The 18381-nt window shown below is 44.3% G+C and overlaps 1 protein-coding gene across 9 annotated transcripts in view; it reads left to right on the forward strand.

Moving 5' to 3' along the window:
* Nucleotides 1–8416: 8416 nt before the first annotated feature.
* LOC125408772 (myomegalin-like) overlaps nucleotides 8417–18381 on the forward strand; it is a 211805-nt gene continuing 201840 nt past the window's right edge. For 6 of the 9 annotated variants that reach the window (XM_048447367.3, XM_048447528.3, XM_048447462.3 and 3 more), the window contains exon 1: nucleotides 8418–8725. In XM_048447367.3, the coding sequence (XP_048303324.3) occupies nucleotides 8538–8725 (188 nt within the window). In that variant the 5' untranslated portion in view covers nucleotides 8418–8537. Of the gene's footprint in view, nucleotides 8726–18381 lie in introns of all 9 variants that reach the window. The other 3 variants (XM_048447403.3, XM_048447446.3, XM_048447436.3) reach the window with 2 other exon arrangements.

Below are 18381 nucleotides of genomic sequence, written 5' to 3' on the forward strand. Positions count from 1 at the left end.
TACAAAGGACAAATATGTGATGGAGAGATGGGGAAGATAGAAAAACCGAGTGGTCCGAGCACTATGGAGAGGAGCCCAATTGGAAACTTGATGGCGGTGACAGGTGAGAGAGAGAGAGAGCTCAGGTCAACTTGCTGCCATTGCCCAGTAGGATCAGCCTGATGGTATACAACGTCCTGGAACTTAAGCAGACACAGACTCAGCCCACAACCTCCCATCTGACTGCAGGATTCTCCTGGCTCTGGTCAACGATGGAGGCCTGAGATGAATGAAGAAAGTTCCACAGTTTAAATCGGACCTCCTCAAGGGACCCCTGAAGCCCAGGATACCACCGAGGCCATCTTGGTATCTGTGGTCCATGCTGTTGCCCCAGGTCATGATGAAGTCTGAGATCCATGTGGATGTATGCAGTCTGTGTCACTGTCTGATGCCTTGGTGATGTCCTCGGGCTTTCCTGCGTGGGGAAGCCTGATGTGAGTGGCCTGTGTACCAACTGGGCTGCCGCCTGGTGTGACATTCCCAAATAATCAATACTCAGCGACAATAACAATAATAATAAACTGAAAAAAGTATGATGCACACAGCTACCTACCTCGGTGGTGTGCATTCTACTTTTCACATTGGTCTGTCTGTCTGTTTATAATAGTGTGTGTACGTATGTGTACATGCTTGGGCAAATGCACTTTTGCTATGGTACATGTGTGAAGGTCAGAGGACAGTCTGAGAGACTCAGTTCTCTCCTTCTACTGTGTGTGTTCCAGGGATTGAACTCGGGTCATTGGGTTTGGCAGCAAGCACCCTCACCCACTGAGGCATCTTGTCAGCCTTTTGCCTACTTTTGAGTGTGAATGTTTACTCATAGCTAACATATATGTGTTTATCACACACACATTATATATATATATGACATATATATATATGCTTGTCATACACACACACACACACACACACACACACACACACACACACACACACACATGCTTACCATTAGTTTGCCTAAACATCTAAACTTGCAAAGCTTGCGTGTTGTTATTGCCTATCTCACTCAGAGGACTACAACATGCTCTATTACTTTTTATGTTTCCCCCAATAAATCTTCCTTTGAAAATATAATAAATATCTTTATATTGCCTTGTGCATGCTAAGTATGTGCTCTTCTACAAGGATACAACAAAGGCCTACATGTAAATGTCACTTAAATAATTTAAAAATTACCTATTATAGCCCAGGGGACCAGCCTCCAGGCTTCACAGGGCTCGAAGGGAAAATCCACAGCATTGGCATGAACTGAGACTTTTCTCTCTGAGGGCATTAGAGGGAAAAGACAGACACACTCTGTCGGCAGTTTCTTTCTTTTATTCTTTTTTCTTCTATGCTCTTTCTATGATCTTTCTAACTCTATCTGTACTCTTGATGTTTCCTTTCTAATTCTCTCATTCTTGATGATTTCCTTCTAGCCCATTTTAGCTCCCTCTCCTCTCTCTGTTTTCTTCCCATACAATTTATATATCCCAGTAAAATCTTCCAGGCAATACAGGAGTCACAAAAGGATTATATCGCACTTCTCAAGTGAGAGACTAAAACCAGAGTCATCCCAACAACTCACATGCGGTATAGCTTAGTAACTTGACACAGAGCAAGGAAGGAGCATTTTTTTTCTCAGTCAACTCTTTCATTGTCAGGCTGCAACCTGTGGTTGTCAAGAAAGAATCACTTTATCCCCTATCTTGAGAGGTAATCTTATTAGGCATTTTAAAGGAGTCATACACCTAAACTAATGAATTGCCTAAGGAAATGAGAAAATTGTGTACTTATATTCTATATTTTTTAATGTAATTAGAACTGAGAACCATTTTTTCCTTTTGCCCTGCCTTCTCCCAGGCAGGGAGAAGACAATTTAAACTAACCCATGACTATATAAACATTCTGAACTAACACCCTGCAATCAGAAGCTGTTAATTTTTGGATTTCCTTCCCTCAAACCCAGAGATGTCTGGAGTGTTCTAAGTCCTGAGACACAGAGATGCCTGAAATGTCATAAACCCTCTAGTTCAGGCTCAAGTGAACATTCTTGAAAGACCATAAAACTCTTAGCTTCAGCTCAAGTTTACACTCCCGAAGACATGCTGGCACCATAGCCCTTTCAAAATGTACTTTCTGCCCTGTGTGTAACTCTTGACCACAAAAAGAAGCTGTAGCCCTTTCTCGGGGATATAGAGTCAAATTATTCTGTGTAGTCCTAGCCAACTAGAACTTCTCACCCCGTGATTTTCTGTTTCTAGACCTCGATTCTCTACTCCCTGTCATCTGAGCAATTCTAGGACCTAACACTTTTATACATAAGAAACAGTCAGCCAGCTGAACTTTGAGCCTTTAGGACGCATATCCATATCAGAAAATTGCAGTCAGGAATCTGTATGAGGAATTAATCATAGCCTTAGGTTATCAACCAGACATAGCAAGGAGAGTATGTACAGCAATTGGACTGCTTTGTATTTTCTACCCTAGTCTAATAAATCAGAAAGTTCAGCTGTGTGTCCTTGTAAACTTTAGATTGTTCTTCTGGGGCTGTTCCTCTTCAAAACAGTTATCAAGGCAGCTGATCTAAAACAAAGTTATTGTAAAGCTTTGCTTCAGCTAACGGTGCACACCAAAATCTGTGTTAAGAGAATTAGCTCCTGTGGAAATTCAATTGTTTACTTTAATTGTTAACCTGGACTGTGATCTAAATTAGTTCCTTCAGTGGAATTTACAGGACTTAGCTATGAAACATATCCTTGTATATATTTTTATTCATCAAAACTCAGTATAAGCTGTTATCATAATTGTTATTTAGACAGTACAGCTTAGGGAAGGGTCATCTTCTTGACAGTCCACAGATAAAAATGCCCAGTAGATCAAAATGTTCCCATGAGATAAACATACTACATTGCAGGCAGTGAGGTTTCCCTACATCCACGCACACTGCCAGCTATTAGAGAGAGGTTGCAATAGCAAATACATAAAGTCACAGCAGAAGTAAAAGACATCCTGGGGTCTGTAGTCACATGGCCTTGCCTAAGACAAGGTTGACTCATCAGAGAGTGGGCTGACACTTTGAACTTCAATTGCATCTGCTTTCCCTCTGACATAACCACTGGCAATTATCCTTTCTTAATCCATTTTGGAATTTGAGTCTTCAGCTATTTAATATCTGATGTGACCCAACACTTACTAACTGTGATTTAAAGGACTTTGGTTTTTATTTCATATCATTGCTATCAAACCTAGTGTTTTCCACTTCCCTGTGGCCCTCCTTATTTCCGGTCCTCAGAGATGATTACACTGATCTCTTGGCTTAGAGATGTTAGAGATACAGTTTCCACATGCCCCTCCCCATTCCCAGCCTCTCCCTCATCTGATGCTCCCAACCTAGCAACTCACACACATCTGGGGCTGTGGAACTACTTGGGCATATAAAATCACCAAATGTTCTGCTGCAATTGATGGAGAGCCATCCTCAACAAATTTATAAATTGAAACTGCCTCTACTATTCCTGGTAGATATTCATCTTTTCTCTTACAAGACGTTTCCTAAAATTCCAGAGTCTGAGAGGTCCATTTTCTTCCATCATGTGTAGAAAATGCTAGACTTGATGTCCTCCAATATTGCTTCCATACTGTCCTCTCTCCTTTCTTTTGGGTACTAAAATTACATATGTTTTAGATCTTTTAGCTGTGCTGAGCTAGCCCCTGCCCTTCGGCTTAGGTGGGGCTATAATTCAGATCACTAATCCTGACTTCTGTTATGCACACCATTATGAAATATAGCAAAGTGTTCTGCATTAGTCACTTTTTGTTGCTCTAAGAAAACCATGACCAATGCAACCTACAGAAATAAGGGTTTGTTTTTGGACTATAGAAAAAACCATTACGGCTGCAAAACATGGCAGCAGGAGCAGAAGCGGAGATCTCACGGCTTTAACAGGAAGCATGAAACAGAAAGAGAGTAGCCTGAAATGTTATGAGTCTTTAAACTTTCTCCAGCAAGGCCACACCTCCTCAACCTCCCAAAACAGTGCCATGAACTGGAAGTATTCAAATACCTGAGACAATGGGGGACAGCTTGTTGTATGGAGGCTTTTTGTTCATTCCCGGCTGCCCAGACCCGACATAATCACTCGAAACTGTATTAATTTAATTACTGTTTGGTCAATAGCTTAAGCATATTTATAGCTCACTCTTACATCTTTTAAAAAAATATTAATTTATTATGTATACAATATTCTGTCTGTATATATGCCTGCAGACCAGAAGAGGGCACCAGACCTCATTACAGATGATTGTGAGCCACCATGTGGTTGCTGGGAATTGAACTCAGGACCTTTGGAAGAGCAGGCAATACTCTTATCCTCTGAGTCATTTCTCCAGCCCCTATTACATCTTAATTTAACCCATTTCTATTAATCTGTGTATCACCACATGACTGTGGCTTACTGGCAAAGTTTTGACATGTCTGTCTCTGGTCGCGACTCCATGGCTTCTCCTCTGGCCACGCCTTTAATCCCAGCATTCAGTTTAGTTTTCCCCGCCTAGTCCTACTCTATCCTATCAGGCCAAGCCAGTTTCTTTATTAACCAATTGTATTCACAGCATACAGAGGGGAAAACCTCCCCTTTTCTGTTTAAATAAAAAGAAAGATTTTAACTTTAACATAGTAAAATTACATAAAACAGTTATCAAACAAGAATTACAGTTACAAGATTTATATCTATTTTATCTTTTATCATAACTAAGGAAAACTATAACTATATATTCTTCAACTCCACCAAAGACTCCAGAAGGATATCATATTACCTAAGTAAGCTGGGCGGTGGTGGCTCATGCCTTTAATCCCAGCACTCGGGAGGCAGAGGCAGGCGGATCTCTGTGAGTTTGTGGCCAGCCTGGTCTACAAAAGCTAGTTCCAGGACAGGCTCCAAAGCTACAGAGAAACCCTGTCTTGAAAAACAAAAAATAATTACCTAAGTAAACAGGAAGTGCATTGAAAGCAACTTTCAAAACTCTAGAATTGACAGAGACAGCTCTGACTAAGCAGTCACCTAAATTTCTTTTGCATCATTGGAGCATCCATCTTCAGCCCACAGGCCCATAGTATCTGGCAGACTTTTCCATGAAGCAGGAAATTTCAATTGCTACTTCCTGTATATCATTCACTTCCTTTCTTCCCACAGGGAGAGGGTTAATTTGATACGTTTACCCCCTCTGGGCTGGAGCTGGAAGTCATAATACTTAGTAGCTTCGGCCTTTTCAACAATTTCACTAAACTGTTTATCTGCCTTAGTTATGAAAATGGTGTAGTCTCTTTCAATTATAGAATTCCATTCTTTTACATTTGTGTATTAGGCAAAAATCTACCACTGAGCAGAACCAAATTCTGAGCATCTGGGATCCAAAGCCATGATCAACATAGGCCACTTACAAATCTGAAGCCGCGTCACAGGAATGGCTCCTCAGCCCACTCGTTGATAAGCCACGTAAATCCAGTTTCAGCCACACTATTCACGGTCATTGTTTTTAGCCCTGAAGGTTGTAGGAGTATAGGTATATAGAATAAGTGGAGTGGTACCTCGTGAAATCTGATGTCAACATCACAGTTTTTTCTCTTTTTTTTGTTGTTTGTTTGTTGCTTTGGAGCTAAATTCTTGAAGAAGAATTTAAAAAAGAAAAGAAAAGACTTGGGGAAATGCATCTGGCATGGTCTTTGGCAGAGCAACCATAGTGTAAGCAATAAGATCAGAAGCCTGACTGCATGACATGTAGAGCTGGACTTGGTACAGGTGGCAGCTGTTTTGTGCCACTGTGCTGAGTTTCACACAGGTGCTAGGGATCTGAACCCGTGTCTCTTTGCTTATGTGCTGAGCCAGCTCCTCAGTCCCCAGGATCTTATATTTTATTAGGGGAAAAAATAAGACAGTAGAGAGTAAGTTGACATTTGAATACTTAAGTCATAAAGCTTTACGCTTGCATGAATTTTGATCATTTTATATGCCCAGATTGTTAAAACTCTTTTTTTGGTTGGGTAGTGGTGGTGCACACCTTTAATCCTGGTAATCGGGAGGCAAAGGCAGGTGGATCTCTGAGTTCAAGGCCAACCTGATTTACAGAGTGAGTCTAGGACAGTCAGGGCTACACAGAGAAACCCTATCTCAAAAAAAAAAAAAAAAGACTTCTTTTTTTTCCATGTTATTTCACAGTCTTTTGTCCTTCAGTCCCTGCTGCCAGTGGTCACACACACATGGTCTCCCTATACTCACATCTTTCTAACCCCACTTGGAAGTCCTGAGGAGCTAGGAAAACACGGAAACAGGGGGCATGAAGAACTTAATATGCCCCCTTTCCCTTTCAAAGCAGGGGGCATATTTAGTCTCCTAGGTATGGAATAATTTCTGCCAAATTGAGACATTACAAATGAGTGACCCAAAGGGCTCTGGAAAAGAAGTTACCTGTAACTGTCAATCCCATCAGCCTTTTCTCAAATTTACCATAGGATCCTGGGTTAGATGATGAGAAAAGGTGACCAGGACAGAAGGGTTAAGCGTCCACCTTTTCTCATTATGTTTAGTAATACTGAGATCTTTTTTTTAAAAACTGGCGCTCACTAATTGCTACCTCTCTTATGCTGACAAACTTTTTCTTCTCTGCTAGGAATCGAACCCAGGATCTCATGGATGTTAGGCAGGAGCTCACTCCTTGAGCTACACTCCCGTTTTGACAAGTTTTGTCCTTTAAGTTTTGTATCCATCTTAAATCACAGTTGCGAAACCATCTAATCCTTATTTTACGTACTAACTTCATAAGGTTAGCAAAGCCATGGGGTTTCCTTTTCAGTCTTACTAGCTAGCGTGGTGTAAAAGGTTGGCCTAGTAAACAGCTCAGGGAATGAACCAGAGCCAAAGAAGCCCACTGCAGAAAACCAGGGGGGAAGGAACGGGCAGGTGACCAGAAGCCTGGGCATCAAATGAAACATTATATGAAAGCCAACTGCATGAGAAAGTCTGGGAAAGGCTTGCCAGAAACAGGAGGGTGCTTGGGGGATGGAGACGTAGCATGCTGATGGGACACAGATGGAGGTGGGGAAGAAAGGGATCCAGACGAGGAGATCTCACTCCAAGTCTCCTGCTTGAGAAGGTAACATAAACAACCCAGACAAGATAGATTGGAGAAGGCAAAGGTGGAAGATAAAGATCGAGACCCTTGAAAGAAAGAACAACGAGGTGCCCGATAATTTCATTTTCTGGAGGCAGCTGCAGTCATCCTGGGGAGGACCAATTGGAGAGAAAGACGAGTAGTGAAGAATTAGAGATGGCGGTGGATGCGGGAGAGCTGCATCTCCACTGATAACGTTCAGGTTTGTGTCTCTGGTAGCTGGGTGCTGGATAGGGCTGAGATTAAAAGCCAGAACACTGAACCACAGCAGATTTGGAGGAAGGGTAGGAAATGATGAGTTCAGTTTAGGTCATGTTGAGTCCGTCTGTCACGATGGTCACTGCCTAAGGACTTTTCCATCCACAGTACACAGCTACAAAGACAAACTTGGCTGGCCTATAGGCCTGGTGCTCTATAGGAGAGTGTGACAGAAGCTTTCGGGTTGGTTGGAGATTAGCTTGTCTCTGTTCTTCAGGGAGAGGTGTGGGATATAAGAAACCGGCTGCCGGAATGGTCACTGAGTGATGTTTTGGTTAACCTATGAGTTGTGTGTTTGTTGGTGCTGGAGACTGACCCCAGGGCCTTGCACATGCTATACAAGCGCTTACCATGGAGTTATAACCCTGTCCCATTTTATTTTGTCTTGACACAGGCTAGCCTTGAGCTTCTGATCCTCCTGGCTCAGCCTTCTTTGTTGTTGGGATTGCAGGTATAAGCCAGTACTTCCTGATAACATGTTTTGTCTCACTATGAGCCCAGGCGGGCCTGAACTCATAGAAATCCACTTTCCTCTGCCTTCAGGAGTAGAGATTAACTGCCTGCCTCACCGTGCCTTCCCCACCCTCCCCTCCGTGTGTGTGTGTGTGTGTGTGTGTGTGTGTGTGTAGATCAGAGGATATCTTAAGGATGTGTCTCCTAGGATCGAACTACTCACATCATAGGGTTTATCAGCAAGTGCCTTTACCCACTCGGCCATCTTGCCCATCAGGGACTTCTTTAAGCCTAGAAACTGAGGAAGGTGACATTGGAGTGCACAGAACGAAAAGGCAGTAGTGAGGTCTGGAAATGACAGGAATGCCAGACTGAGGTCACAGATGGAGAGAGAAGCAGAGATGCTAGAGGGTGCAGGGCAGCTACGTGCGTGACTGTAGCAGAGGGACCGAAAGCGTCTGGGCGGAGCAGTTGGTAGGCAGCCTCGCGGGAGGTCGAACCTGACCGCGTCTCCGCCACAGCCGCAGCATCTGGAGTGGATGCTCATCCACGCAGGGAGAATGCGCCTGGGCAGCCAGTGAAACCGAAGGAAAAAAGGAGAGACCATACTTAGGACGCAGTGCCCAGGCTTGAGACCCATGAAGCGCACGGACAGCGAGTCCATCTGCCACCATGCGCCGCCGCCGCCGCCGTGCTGGGCTCACCACGCACCTCGCCAGGCCCAGTGGCGGCCCCCAAGCCGGGAACGACGACCCCCAGAGTGGGCCGGGAGCTGGGCGGTGGCGGCAGAGGAGGAGGAGGCAGCCTCGGCAGCACCCTGGATGAGGTGAGGCATGGGCACCTTCTGTCGCGGAAGCCGGGGAAGATGCCGTGCAGGGGTGCTGGTGTGCGCGGGTGCTGGTGCGCCATGAGCGGTTCGGGGCTCAGATCCTGGCAGAGATCCTCACTCTTAGGAGAGGTTGAAACCCAGTGACAATTGCTGGGTAAGGTTTGTCAGACACGCAAGAGACGAGGGTTCCCAGGATAAAATAAGATCCGCAAGACAGGGCTGGGTGACGCAGGAAGAAAGGTGTGGCCCCGCTGTACCGGAGAAAGCGTGGGAATCGAGGTCCCTATCCTAAGGTCTTGCTGGATCTGTGCTGATGCAGGTGTGGATGAGGTTAATGCCTGCAGGGTTGAGCCAAAGGAGAACTGACTGAGAAGCCATGCTTGCAGAGACCCCTTCTTCCTTCTTTGCCTTTCTTAGTCTCTTCTTTCCTGGATATTTATTTGCTTTCCGCTGGAGACAGCGGGGTGCCTGGTCCTGGTTCTTTCCTCCTCTACAGAGCCGGAGACCAGCCTGGGCCTGTGGGCTGGGAGATCTGAGCCAGCTAGCTCCATCTGAACCCAGACCCTTCCTTCCTCGGCTCTGGCCTAGAACACATCCGGCAGATTAGGCCCCGTGTTCTTCATGTCGCAATAGCAAAATGAAAATCTGTCATGTTAGTGTTTCCAGGAGAAAGGACAAATCATACGGCTGCCATTTCCTAAGTAAGCATGTCTTTGTCATGGAATATTTAGGTATTTTTTTTTTCCTCGTGGGAAGCTGGTCCTTATCACTCAAACCAAACGGCAATGGTGGTTTCAAGTCTTTCCTTTGCCGTTAACTAGCTGGGATCTTTAAAAATAAATAAATAAACAAATACTTTATCTTTCTAGGTCTCAGTTTCCTGTGAGTGGAATTGGGATTTGTATTAAAAGAGGTTTGACCTTAAGGTTGAAGAGTTGCTGAATTTGTATTGCATGTTCCAAAGTCTGCTGTATTTGTGAACTAGGAAGGGGTTCTATTCAAAGGACCTCTCCTTCATCCTACTACCCCTGTTTATGCAAGAAAATATAGTCAAATCCTATATCTGACTATGCAGTAGCTAAAAGGATCACATTTCTCATAAGAAACACATAATAAATTATTGGAAATTAAAGAATAAAGCAAGAAATGGTCACCTTTTTTATACAAAATGAAACTTTAGCCCAAATGTAATTATGTTTTAAAATGTGAGTGTGCTTTGACAATGTCTATATATTCATGGAAATATGTTTCTAGAATGTCAGAATTTCTTACACACTCTCTACATACTAGCTGAATTTTTTTCTGGAATGAAATAAACACTCATCATAAAGGGCTGACCTTTCTCGCTGTCATTGACAATAACAAATCTGTAGGATCAGTACATGATTCTCTACACTATGGCAGTAAGGCACTGTAGTAGGCTCTTCTTCTGTAGCCCACCCTGACCTCAAAGTCATGATCCTCCTGCCTGAGCCTTCCTAGTTTCCTCGACTGATACTATGGGCTGTGGCACCACACTCTGCTGTTTATATACGTACGGTGAGCTTAAAAATCAGCCTGGACACAGAGCAAAATGATGGCTCAAAAACATGCCTCCCAATAAATAATAAACAAATATGAGATTCTAAGTAGCCCATCATTGTGAATACTAACTAAACTAAAAAGCAAATAACTGCAAGTTCAAATGAGAGAGTCGATGGAAAGCTAAAACAAAATGCAAATGTTCTAGAACCTGGTAGCTTCCTTTTCATGTCAGCTGTAAGAGCAGAGGCTTAATGAATCCTAGTGTGTCAGATATTAGTGTGTCCGATCCTAGTGTGTCCGATCCTAATGTGTCAGATCCTAGTGTGTCAGATCCTAGTGTGTCCGATCCTAGTGTGTCCGATCCTAGTGTGTCAGATCCTAGTGTGTCCGATCCTAGTGTGTCCGATCCTAGTGTGTCAGATCCTAGTGTGTCAGATCCTAGTGTGTCAGATCCTAGTGTGTCAGATCCTAGTGTGTCAGATCCTAGTGTGTCAGAAGTGTGTGTGGGGGGGAATACTTTGAGCCCGATTTTCCCAGTTCTCATCTTACAAGTGTAAGAAAACAGCTCTGCTCCCCAGGTTCAGCTTGTGCTGTCCCTTGAGCACCTGGCAGTGGCTGGAATTGAACTGGAGACAAATTACCTCCAGAGTCTCAGCGCGAAACTCGGGGTATAACGTAGAGCACGGAGCAAACGCTGGACCAGAAAGATGGAGGGAGAGAAAAAATAAAGGGGGTCTCTTCTCGAAAAGCCTGTGTCCCATGAAGTTGTGCAATGTGTCATTACTTAGAAAGTGTACCCAAATTCTGCCTTCAACTTCACTGTTTCTCAAGTGGATGAACCCACATAACTACTGCCCAAACCTTAACTAGCTAACTATTAATTTATAGTAAGGATTTTTTTATATATGTGTGTGGGAACTCGGTTCTCTTTTGTTAGTTCAGGGAAGTCTATGGTATACTTATTACATTTGTTTGTAACATTTTAAGTAAGAGCAGGAATATTTATTCAGTGAATTTTAATTTTTTTAGAAAAAAAAATGAGAACTCCAGAGTATCAAGGACACAAATGAGTTCATTTTTTAAACCTAAAGTGTAAATGTCCCTTGACTGTTACTCTTTCTTGTGTGTGCCTCCCCCATAATCTGTAGAATGTGAACATTTTTAACCTATTTATAGTCTATTTTGTTTTGTGGTAATGAAAATGGACCCCATAGGCTCATAAGGAGTGGCACTATCAGGAGGTGTGGACTTGTTGGAGGAAGTGGGTCACCTGGAGTGGGCATTGAGGTCTCAGATGCTCAAGGCAGGCCCAGTGTCTCACTTTTTTCCTGTTGTCTGCTGATCCACATGTAGAACTTTCAGTACCTTCTCCAGCTCCAGTCTGCCTGTGTGCTCTCAGGCTCCCCATCACGACAATAGATTCACCCTCTAAACTGTAAGCCAGCCCCAGTTAAATGCTTTCTTATAGGAGTTGCTGTGATCATGACGTCTCTTCACAGCAACAGAATCCTAACGAAGACATTTGGGAATCTTTGGGTCTCTCTCATGTCTACATATTTCTTCTCTGATTCAGCTGGTGTTAACTGGAAAGATTAAATTCCAAATGACAAGGTTCTTACTGTGTTCCATTCGGTGCTAGGACATGTTACCCAAGACTGGACAATTTATAGGAAATAGAGATTTATTTCCTCAAGCTCAGGAAACCGAGAAGTCCAAGATCAAGAAAGCAACAGCCGGTGAATACCTTCTGACTGTAATTATTCTGGAAACACAGGGCATCTGGTTGTGCAGATTTTAGAAAGAGGATTAACAGAGACCAGAGCCATTGGACCCCAGCTGGTGAATCTTTGGCAGGCAATGTTTGGAGCTAGTAGTTAAGTATGCTTGTTTTCATCATAATTTGTAGTGTTTGGAGATATCGAAAGTGATTCTAATGATGGAGTTTAACAAAGCCCTCTTTGACCTCATCCTAAGACACCCACTGATCTGTCTCATTCTTTGGGGCCGCTGTCCTCAGTTGTTCAGTTTGCAGCACCTGGAAACCATCATTTCATATGTTTCGTTCAAGATTTTAGTAATTTCTCTCAGAGGCTAGGGAGAATGGATCCAGCCCCTGTGTTGGTGACTTTTGTGTCACTGAGAGCAAATAGTCAACAGAAACAACAATATTGGAGAAAAGATCCATTCTGGTTCATCAGAGGGTGGCAGTCCATCATGGTGGGCAGTCAGAGCAGTGTGGCCCAGCCTGTGACAGTGCAGCCGTGTGCCGGGGTCATTTACACAGGAGCAGAGAGTAGCGTGGCTGGAAGCAGCAGGGCCTGGGAACTAACTAGGCTGCCTGCCTACTGGCCTGTCTTCGCTACCAGGCCCCAGTTTCTAAAGCTAAAGGCCCCATGGCCTCCAAACAGCACGATGGTTTGAGAAATAAGCCTCAAACCAAGAGCCTGGAGGAGGGATATTTCAGAATAAAGCCACAGCAGACCTTATTATTTCGTGGTCCCTGAAAGTAGCATGTCTCTCTATCCATACTGTATATTAGTTTTCAATCTTATCTATGTGTTGGTGTCACTTAGGAGAGACGTAAAGAGTTGACGTAGAGACTCCACTCCTGGCCAGTGCAACCAGCTTCTTTCAGATGGTGGTCTCCGCATCAACACTCCTTAGAGGCACTCAGATTCCTCACGCACTTCTCAGGCTGGGTGATAGAACCTCTCCGTTAGGTGAACTGTCTCATTTCTAAACAACACTGAGGAAAGTTTGCGATCTCTTGCTCAGGCCTAGGAACAGAGCTTGCTTAAACCTTTTCCCCTTTGTGGACACTTTGGCATGATGGTGAGTGTTGAAACAGGGTCTGACCTACCTTGTATGTGAGTCATAAATATGGGAGATGGGTTTAATAAGCCGAGTGAAGAGATGGGATCATTGAACGGCCATTGAAGGAGATTCATGGCAGAGGCGGTGAGGGCCCAAGCTCAGGCCGTGGCAGTGAGACTGGGGGCGGGGGAGATTTAAGGGTTCCTCAGTTAGACTGTAAGGTATTCATGGTGAGCAGAGCAAAAGAAATGCGAGAGATGGTGGAAACAAGCGCTCTCGGCCCTCTGACCTGCAGGTTCTGCCAACTGTGGGTCAGAGAGGTTCCAAAGCAAAGCAATACACTAGTGAAAGCAATATAAATGAAACCGGATACAGTACGCAAACCAGTCGCATTTCGATTGTATTAGGAGGTGTGGGCCAGCTAGCGATGTGAACATGGTCAGGATTCGTGCAGGCTACCTGCAGATAGAAAACCATTTTTGTGGATGAGGCTTAAGCTCCACAGATTGGTTCCTGCAGGAAGTCCAAAATGAGTTTCTTCAGGGAGGTCCTGGAAGAGACAGCGGTGCTTCTGATGTCTGTGAACATGTGAAGAACGTAGGCCTGGGCCTTCTGGCAGATAATTGGGTTCTTTCAAGATACCGAAAGCAAAATCAATATAGTAGATAACCACAGAATGGAGAGAAACAACTCTGTTGTTGGAGTAATTATATGAAATCGTGCTTGACTCTAATTTTTTGTTTGTTTGTTTTTTAATTTAGCACAGCGGAGGCCTAATTCCTGCTTCTTCTGGGGTGAGGGTAGAGAGCGAAACAAAAATAACGTGTCATTTCATTCTTAGTCTGAGATTCTGTCGCTGTGACAAACACCATGACCGAAAGGGCAGCTTGGGGAGAGAAGAATTTATTATGCCTCCTCCTCTATATCATAGCTCATCATTAATGTCAGGACAGGAGCTCAAGCAGGACAGGAACCTGGAGGCAGGGGGTGATGCAGAGGCCATGGGGGAGTGTTGCTCACTGGCTTGCTTCCCATGGCTCACTCAGCTTTCTTCTGGCACCCAAGACCACCAGTTCAGGGAGGCACCACCCACAATAGGCTGTGCCCACCCCCATTATTGCTAAATAAGAAAATGCCCAATCTTAGAGAGATTGGGGTTCCCTCCTTTCAGATGACTCTAGCCTGTGCCAAACTGACCTAGAACTAGCCAGGACAAGTGGTGAGGACCCTTCGCAATATCAGAAGACCTGCCGAGAAGACTGCACATGGTGACCGATGGCAATGGTGTTCGTGGACAGAAGGCAGTCGCAGACAAAGTGAAAGTGTCCCCAGGTGACACTCCCAATCCCTTTAAATCACTTGCTTTCTGAGTATTATCTGCCAGAGCGGTTTCGGATGGTGACCCACGCCCGACCTCACAGGTTCTAAACAGTCTCCTGTAATGACTGTATTGATTTCCCTGTCAAAGCCCAGCCCATCGCCACCATGCTTTTGATAATTTGTATTATCAGTGCTGTTTTAGTTTTGTAAACAGTTATTTATTGCTCAGCAGTGGTGTTGCACACCTTTAATCCCAGTACTTGGGAGGCACAAGCAGGCAGATCTCTGAGTTTGAGACCAGCCTGGTCTACAGAGTGAGAAAAAAAAAAACCCAACAAAAAAAGTCATTTATTTTATTTTATGTGCATGAGGAGTATTTTGCCTGCATGTATAAATGTGCACCATGTGCATGCCTGTGCCAAGGAGATCAGAAGATAACTTGGGCTCCCCTGGAACCAGAGTTACAGATGATTGTGAGGCATCATGTGGGTGCTGAGAACTGAATCCGGGTCCCCTGGAAGAGCAGCCAGTCCTCTTGGCCTCTGGACCATCTCTCCAATCTCTATAAACAATGTTTTTAGTACTTTCGACATGCCAGGTTCTATGCTATGAACTTTATAAGCATTCAGTCCTCACTATGACCCTGTAAGAGTGATACTAATTATATTCCACAATTGCATAAGAAGTCAAGTGGTTTGACAAGGTCACACAGCTGTGGAAGAGCAGACGTCATGTTTAACATGCAGGTGCGCTAAATGTCCATGTCCTGCCCAGTGGAGTCATTATTTTCATTTGTCTATGCTTAAAAACACTTCCTTTGCAATGCCACTAAGTCTATATTTCCTTAAAAATAAATCAAAATAGAGCTGTGAGTCAATAAAAAAAAATCAACTTTAAAATTCTTTGCTAGAACTTAAACAAAAATGACCTGTCCTCAAGTCAGTATACATTTGAATAAGTCACTGGCTTTCAAACAGTAAAGTGTATTACAAAGTCTGACCTTGTGAGGACTCATTTTCTAATTCCTACAACAAAACCCATGGAGGTCCTCACAGAGAATCGAATGACTTGTTTAGAAAAAGGAAGTGGGCGTGGCCGCGACTGAGACTATATCCCCAAACTTCAGAGCATGCCATATTCAGGTTAGTGGAAATGAGGGAGCTGCAAATTTATAGGACAATCTGGGACTCTTTCCAGACAACAAAGACACAAAGTGACTGGGGCCTACTGCCCAAAGTAATAGGCACATGTGTTCAGAATTGTGCCCACCTTGTGGCCTCACCTGCTGCACATCCACTTTCCAAGGCTAGCTGGCAGGTGAGGCAACAGGAGAAATGGTGACACAGAGAAGCTACCCTCACGAACAACAGAAACAGCCTCCATTCTCAGCATCTCTATTAGTGGCAAAGCACTATGACCAGGAGAACCTATAAAAGAAAGAGTTGAATTGGGCTCTCCACTCTGGCTCACAGACAGAGAGATCGGAAGAGAGGTTTGATCCTTGAAAATCGGACTAAGCTGAAGAGCCTGGCCCTGGTATCAGTCGATTGAGTGACTAGCTATACATACTTCAGCTAAAGTAAACAGAGAACAAAATCTGGTGGAGGGCTGGCCGGGCACATGGCCGGTGGTGCACCTTGTTAAGCTGAGCTCTGAAGTGCCCTACCCAGAGGGTAGATGAGAAATAGTACAAGGACCAGGCATGGTGGTGCATGTCTATAATTCCAGAACTCAGGAGAGGGACAGGAGATTGCCACAAGTTCAAAGCTAATGGGTCTACATAGCCAGTTCTAGGACATCCAGGGATACAAAGTGAGATCCTGTCTCCAAAGAAACAAATCTATCCACAAAGGTAAAAGAATCAAACACAAGACCAGAGAAATACTGGCCCTATGAACCAGACATGGATAAGGATGCAGGAAGGCAGGCCCGTGTTGCCACACCACTAAGAGATAAGCAAAATATATAGAGGCATGGCAGGGAGCAAAAGCAAGCACAGCAAGTGAGGTGTGAGAATGGGGAAAGAAAAGTTAAACTACAGGAAATAGTGAGGGTCAAATAAAATATATCTGCAGCAGCAAGATAGATTCTACCAGTAGAGGTCACTTGTGGGTGGTTTTTATTGTCACGGTGTCCAGGTCCCTTGGGTGAGCAGCTGTTACCAATGGAGAGGCTCCAGTTTGGAAGCGTCCTAAATAGTTAGAAGTCACTATAGTCTTCATAAAGCACAAAGAAAGCCTGGCTTCTGGTCACGTGACAAAAGAGTCAAGGTGAAATAGATTTGTTTTTTCAAGTTATACAGACAATGCTTGAAGTTCAGTGTGTGTGTGTGTGTGTGTGTGTGTGTGTGTGTGTGTGTGTGTGTGTGTTTAAAAGACAGGATCGTGAACAATGACATCCAGAGCCAAGGGTGGTGGCACACACCTGTTATTCTAGCACTTGGGGAAGTGGAAGCAGAAAGGTCAAGAGTTTGAGGCCAACTCGTGTTATATGAGATGCTGCCTCGCAATGCAACAAACAAGTCCAAACAGCAATGAAAACAAAATATTCACGTTCTTGTTGCTTTAATGGCCTCCTTTGAAGTAGCTTGATCTTCCTTTTCTCTCTTACCACTCACTCCTACTCCCTTCCCTGTTCTGCGACCTCCCCAGTGCCTTAGAGATCACGGCAACTTGAAGGAGAGATTTGAAACTGAAACGTAGGTCGAACTAGCTGGCCGTGTCTCATAGTTGCTTTTAAAATTATTGTGGGAGGTGCCCCAGCATGCATGTGGCAGTCAGAGTGATGCAGTCTAGGAGTCCAGGAATGGGCTTGTTTTGTTTGTTTCTGGCGAGAATTAAAAGTTAGGAAATGTGTCACCAGAAAACTCCCAGTGACACCTGGGAAGCTAGGGTACCCTCTTCAGCATTCCTCTCATTAATAAAATAATACAAGAATGGACTCAAACAGAAGATCGAGTTGAAAAGGAACACCTTAGGACAGGCTGTAGTGGTATATAATTTGTGTTTAATAAATAAATCTTGCCTGAAAACCAGAGGCAAAGCTAAAGCCACTAGAGGTCAGGCAATGAAGACACACACTTTTAATCCCAGGATTTGGGAGACAGCATCCCAGATGGATCTCTGAGAGTTCAAGGCTACCCTGGGCTACACTAAATCAATGCAGAAACAAATCCAGGAAGTGGTGGCTCACACCTTTAATTCCAGTTCTAGGGAGTCACACATCTTTAATCCTAGCACTACAGAGAATATAGGAGGAGAGAGAGGTTTAGGCTGCCTAATTTTGTGGTCACCCAGCCTTGGCAAAGGTTTTCTCTAGTGGTGGGCTGCTTTGCTTTTCTGATCTTCAGAATGAACCCCAATATCTGTCTCTGGGTTTTATTATTCGTACTACAACAGGCAAGATGTAAATCTCTCAGCTGCTTGCTGGGAAGGAGAACAGAGAAAAGAGGGAACAGAGCTGTGTTGCAGCACAGAGGTCAACCGCTGGGCGGCAGGCAGCCACAAGGTGAGCCGGGAGCTTAGGAAAAGGAGTACAGAAGCCCACAATGTTAGCCGTGGAGTTTAAAAGCATATTTAGGCTTTGACCAGCATCTTAAAGAAGACAGAAGAAAAAGAAATAATTACACCTTTCTGAGTTGGGCCTCATAAGGTAGGAATATGCAGAGAGAGTTCTCTCTTCCCATCTTTATGTGGTTTCCAGGGATCAAATTCAAGTCTTCAGGCTTGCATGTAAAAGTCATGACCCCCCCCCCCCCATCTCTCTTTCAGGCACAGTTGCTTTTACCTTATGGAATCTTAAAGGGGCCATCTGCTCCCTGACAGTTCATAATACACAGGCCTTTTTTTACCTGATGGAATCTTAAAGGGGCGATCTGTTCCCTGACAGTTCACAATACACAGGCAAAGAGCTGTGACAAAGGTTGGTGGAGCCTGGCACAAAAGAGCACCCCAAGCAATGGTTTGCCATGCAGTCGTGCGTCTTGGCATGCCATT

This window comes from Myodes glareolus, chromosome 17 (assembly GCF_982192425.1).
Source record: "Myodes glareolus chromosome 17, mMyoGla1.1, whole genome shotgun sequence".
Classification (NCBI taxonomy): domain Eukaryota; kingdom Metazoa; phylum Chordata; class Mammalia; order Rodentia; family Cricetidae; genus Myodes; species Myodes glareolus.